The sequence below is a fragment of the Frankliniella occidentalis genome, unplaced genomic scaffold (assembly GCF_000697945.3).
Source record: "Frankliniella occidentalis isolate FOCC.00 unplaced genomic scaffold, Focc_3.1 Scaffold293, whole genome shotgun sequence".
In the NCBI taxonomy this organism is placed as follows: domain Eukaryota; kingdom Metazoa; phylum Arthropoda; class Insecta; order Thysanoptera; family Thripidae; genus Frankliniella; species Frankliniella occidentalis.
The window spans coordinates 111,399-116,984 of record NW_026267419.1 but is presented as its reverse complement, the minus strand read 5'-3'; the positions used below and the strand labels follow the sequence as shown (position 1 = coordinate 116,984).

The following is a 5,586-nucleotide window of genomic DNA, read 5'->3' as shown; positions in this document are numbered from 1 at the left end:
CATACAAGTACCTGCGCACCCCAAAAAGCATTATGGAACAAGATTAGGTAGACACAAGAGCCGAAACAAATTCATTGCGGTCATACACTAAGGCAAGAAATGACGCAAAATACAGAGAAACGGGGCTTGTAGTGTGGGTTGCCTGTCGCCCCTTATGGGGCTTCTGCGTTGGAGCTAGGAGATCCCGCTCCATGCTCGTCCCTTCCTTAAACCAGCCATACAAACATTTCTAGGTGTCTGAGAAAGAAACGAATGCCACGAGCGTGTTCAGCACACTTCACTTGACAGTTTTGGTCGAAGGATCAACGTTTGGAGTGCATAGGGTCGGCCTTGAACGACTTTGAACACAAGGGTGTTCAATTTCTAAAAATTTGGACTTTGCGAGCTTGTAGAAATTGACCGGGGCCAAATTTTGGCAATTTACCGACGTGAGCTTGTTCCGTACACTCTCCTTAACCTTCCCTGTAATTTTGGTTAAGATATTCCAACTGGAAGTGCTCATTTTCGCCTACAATCGACGGAAGGAGCGCGAAATAGCCGGGTGAGCACAGCGGGTTGCCTACCCGAAGTCCCCGTAAGGCGCCATGTTAATTTTAACCCCTTGTAAAATTTTTCCTAAGGGCAAATTTTTTTGTTCCTTCGGGCAAAAACCTTTATTTAGGTCCCAACTACCGATGTGCCGAAGGGCATCGCATTACTCCGATTTGCAGGGTCCAGCCTATTTCTCTGACGTACACCGGGCACTAATTCGTACTTTTGATGGTGCTCTGCAAATCTTACTGTATATCGAGATGACAGTTTAAACTGCAATACTAAAAGTTTTACAGTTAAAACTCAAAACTGTGCAGTTCAACAGTTTGAACTGTCAAACAAGGCCAATGCAGTCGTGCAGTTTCAACTTTAGAACTATACTGTCCTGCAGTTTCTACTGTAGAACGTTTTTGTTTCGCAGTGTAAACTGAGAGACTTCTGGTTTTGCAGTTTAAACGGTAAAACTTTTCCTTTTGCAGTTAACTGTCATTTGGTTATACAGTTAGGACTGCAGAGTGAGCGCGTAGAACTTTCGAACGTATAGTACTTTACTTGTGCTGTGAATTATCTAAAAAAGTAAAAAAAAAAAAAAAAAAAAAAAAAAAAAAAAAAAAAAAAAAAAAAAAAAAACCTTGAATTTTTAGCGGTCTGCCTCAATGCATATACAGCATACCTTTCCACTATAAGGCCGACAGCTTTCGGAACCAGATGAAGATTCGTCGTCCTCATCGGAGTCACCGTCACTGCCTGCACAACTTAGGGAGCAGTCACTGTCGGAATCGGCGGCAGAAGAACAACTATCTGGGTCACAGTCGGAGCCTTCACTTGAGTCGTCAGTCCATTCGCTTTCAGGGCTTTCGCTGGACTCCGGGGTGGTGCAATCACTCCAATCGCTGTCAGAGCCTTCTGCTGCGTCCATTTCGACACGCGAAGGCCAGCAGACACCTACGAGGAACAAAAAACGTTAATTCTTGTTAACCATAAACGGACACGTAGTTAGGAAAATTTTCTATTTTATAGTTTTGAGCAATATTTTTTGAATATAGAAGTTTGCGCCGCGTCATAGCGCCCTCTCACTCGTACAATCTGCTTTTGGACGCCACGTAGGCATTTCATGCCTGCTCGCTGTATTGTTCTTGTTCTTGATGTGTCGTTTTGCGTGATATTTTTGCGAATTAGCCTAGTAATCATTACTTTTATAATTGAACACAATTTTTGGCGTGGGCGCTGGGCAGCGCGCGCGGGGGGCCGACTAATCAGATAGCAAGGTGTCTATTGTTGCTCTGGTACCCGGGCGTGGGTGTGGTGCTGCTCAACAGGTGGTGTTGAACCATGACGCCCCCGCCCCCGCCCGTCCCCCTACTGTCTGGCAGAAACGGGTCCGTTTAAAAATTGCGGTGAAGTAGCAGTGTGGGCAGAGTGGCCATCGAAAAAAGCGGGACCACACTAGGAAAAATATTATGAAGCGCCGAGGTGCTTCGTTAAAAAGCAAACACGAGGGGTCTAAAACTAGTATAATTAAAAGTACACGACCCTGTTATCACTTACAACCATATCTATAATCCATAATCTTTTATAATCATTAATAATCCTATGATTTCTTATAATCTCTTGTATAGTCAGAGACATTTTTCTAAGAAATAACTTCACAAAGTCAAAATATCACTAGTAAATGAAGAAAGAGAAGTATCTAGGAACACTGTTAAAAATCGATTGTAATTTTACAAATTTTGTTGGCAACTTTTCACACAATTCAATATTTGTAAAATTACAAACTAAAACACTTATTCATGGTTGCCACAAAATTTTCATTTCCATTTTCCCTGAGTTTTCCCTGATTTCCAGACCATTTCTCCCCGAATTTCCCTGAGTTTTCCCTGAATTCCAGACCATTTCTCCCCGAATTTCCCTGAGTTTTAAGCACCGTCCCTAGTGAAGTACTGGGGAAAACTAATACTCCTAACTGTAATACAAAGACAGCGAGCGAAGCGAGCGCGAAAACTTTTGGACAAAACACCCTACTGGGATGTCAAAATGTGTATTTGACCTAAACGGCGAATAGACTGCATTTTGGGGACCAGTCAGACCAAATTTCCCTGACTATTTTTCATTTTCCCAGAGTTTTCCCTAATTTCCCTCACAGTTTTTTATTTCGCCGAGTTTTCCAGGTTTTCAAGGTTTTCCAGAGTTGTGGCAACCATGTTATTGTAACAAAATTTGCAAACGTGTTTTGAAATTTCCGAATCTGCGATCTGAAAGTTAAAAACGTTAATGTGAATTTTCAAAACATCCAGGCTTATAAGATGAAAGTAATTCGCCATGAACATGGAGTGGACTAGGTGAACTACGAACGGTCTAGGGCTCAGCTGGGTGGGCTGAAGGTGTGCCAGTGACCTCTGAGGAATTAGACCAATTATTTGGGGCACTTGCGTGACTTTTTGCCCAAAAACAAATGGGTAGTCAGCCACAGCATTGTGTTACAGATCATACCGCGAAAAAATACATGTCGGTTTCTTGTGCAAATTTTGGTTAAATACTAATAATAGCTTTTGGAAGAGACGCGCTGACCACAACGCCATCTGGCGGCAGTTCTTTGAAGTGCAGTCGTTGTTTCGTGTGCAAGTCCCAAGTGACAAAGGGCTTATAGGTGTGGAGGTTCGTTGTACCGTAGTAAACCTGATGGAGGACTTGTGTGGGTCCTGTCTCATTTGCTTTGACTTCGCAAAATTACAAACTTCAATCGGAAAATTACAATCAGATCTCACATGTCCGATAGAGTGATCACAATTTTACGATCGCAAATTGTAAAATTACAAATGTTTCCTCATTTTAAGGGGACAGATTTAAATTTTCAGAAAACCGTTATGAATTTTAATATCTAATTGCCACATTGACAATGTTATGAAATTTCCCAACCACGTTTGAAATTTTACAACTAATTCTGATGTGAAATTTCAGAACTTTTTTAACAGTGCCCGCGTGGAAACGTGTGGTATCAGTTTGTCAACAGTTTGTCATCTCGCCGATGACAAACTGATGACAATACGATGATACAATTTGATGACATACTGATGACAAACTGATGACAAACGAAAATCGGCGTTCCGTCATCAATATGTTATCAGTATGTCATCAGTTTATCAACCGTTCGTCTTCGACGGATTACAAACGGCTTACAAACTGATGACAACCCACTCACATACTGGCCGCTTTCGACGCTGGAGAATGCTGCAACCGAAATGTTGAAGGTGTGCTTCAAACTTGTTTCTTTTGTTGCCGACGAAATGACATAAGGGGTGCGTACTGGATCTGAATTCTACATCAGACACACCTTTTCAACGTATTGTTTCAATGAAGAGGAATAGATAAACAAGTATTCTTCGAGAAGTAGTCGGTGCGCTGGGAGAGGTTAGGAGGTTATGTTGCACCTAAACTCGCAGACGTCGCAGAGGATTCACCGACCAAAAAATATAATTTCCAGTGAAATCAGCATTAATCTTGATGGGCACAGTTGTTTTCTACTGTAAATATACTGCCCTGTTACAGTCTGACTGCTGTTTCGTCACAAAGAAAGGTAAATTACAAGTTTAAAGCTTTTATAGGCTTCGGCTGGGAGAGGGCTAACTGCTACAGTGCTGAGTGTTGTAGAAAGTTTGAGATAAACCGCAGTAAGTACACAAATGACACTAAGAAAATCTGAAAGTTTATGAAATTTGGCTCGGGATAGGCTGCGACCCCGGGAGCACGTAAAAGTGTAAACATTTATAAAATGTTTATAAACATGAGCTGGGGTTAAGGCAGAGTTCTGCGATGGGCGGGCGGCCTCCGCCCGGCAGCACCGAGCGCTCGTCGCCAGAGCGCCCGGCCCGGCCCGTCTCTTCGTCGATGGGCCGGGTGGCCGCCCGGACCGAGCCCGGAGACGGGCGGATGGTCCGCCCGCTTCATTCGGCACCTTTTTGGCGTGGCGAGAGTAGCTGTCGGCCAGCGCCGACCCGCGTGGACCCGGCACAGGTGACTTCGGCACTGTTCGGACGTCCGGCCGGTGACTGCCTCCGCCACGCCAAGCCACGGCACCGCAGCTCACCGCCCATGACTGTCGCTCTCTCTCGCACACCTCAGGCAGCGGGCGGAGCCCGCCCGCCCATCGCAGATCTCTGGGTTAAGGGCCGATAGGTAGGCTCGGCTTTATCGTTATTTTTAGTTTAGGAGGTGCCGGTTCGACAACAAATACCTATAAAGCACTTCGCCAATGTGTCTCTTTCCTTTTTATCGAAGGTCTGATGTGGGTCGGGCATTATTTTGTCTGAAATACTGAAAGTAATGGACCAGTGCGACAGGGTCTCCTCAGCGCTCGCAAATAGTTTTGTTCATTAACAAGATAAAAGACGCGAAATAGGTGAGGTATTGTTATATTCCAGCTCCTTGTGACCATCGGCAACGTATTGAAAACTTTCCTTAACGATTCTTGTATGGCAAAGTATTTTAAACATAGCTAATCTGCAGTGAGGAGCACTGAGCGGTGGTTTGAACGGCCGGTTCGCGCCGTCCGGGCTAGCCCATCCCACCCCAAAAAAGTTTTCGAGGTACGGAGCCTAAATGGTAGTTTTGACCTAAAAGTGACCGTGTGCAAAGTCCGGGCCCTGTGGGACAACGTTTACCCGGATCGCATTGCGATTTTCGTTTTGGCCCAAAGTTGGCGCCAAACAGGTAGACCATCTTGTAGGCGCTGCACTGCGCGCAAGGTGGGGCCAGGGCGAACGACTCGGGCTGAAAGTGTTACCCTATGGGTCCTACTTTGTATCAGATATAGAGGATCCGAGCTCCCGACACGCGCGGCATATCCAGGGGCCTAAACGTGCGCCCGACGTCACTCGCCATTTACAGAAAATAATGCCGACGTAGCCCTAACTTTTTATTACATGAAAACCGAGGGCACACTGAGACCTCTCAGAATCAGTAATGTCTGCGGGGTAGCGGTGACGCGTTCAATAGAAAAGGCAAAAAAAGGCCAAAACGCCTGTGTACTAGGCCACTGTGCACTACAGGCGTGTAGTG

At 45.0% G+C, this 5,586-nt stretch overlaps 1 protein-coding gene across 1 annotated transcript in view; it reads right to left on the bottom strand.

The window, feature by feature from the left end:
• The window catches only part of LOC113207255 (uncharacterized), a gene marked incomplete in the record, with an annotated part of 60,276 nt that overhangs the window by 33,818 nt on the left and 20,872 nt on the right, over nt 1-5,586 (bottom strand). The window contains 1 exon segment of the mRNA XM_052273690.1: nt 1,205-1,476. Within this exon segment, the coding sequence (XP_052129650.1) occupies nt 1,205-1,450 (246 nt within the window).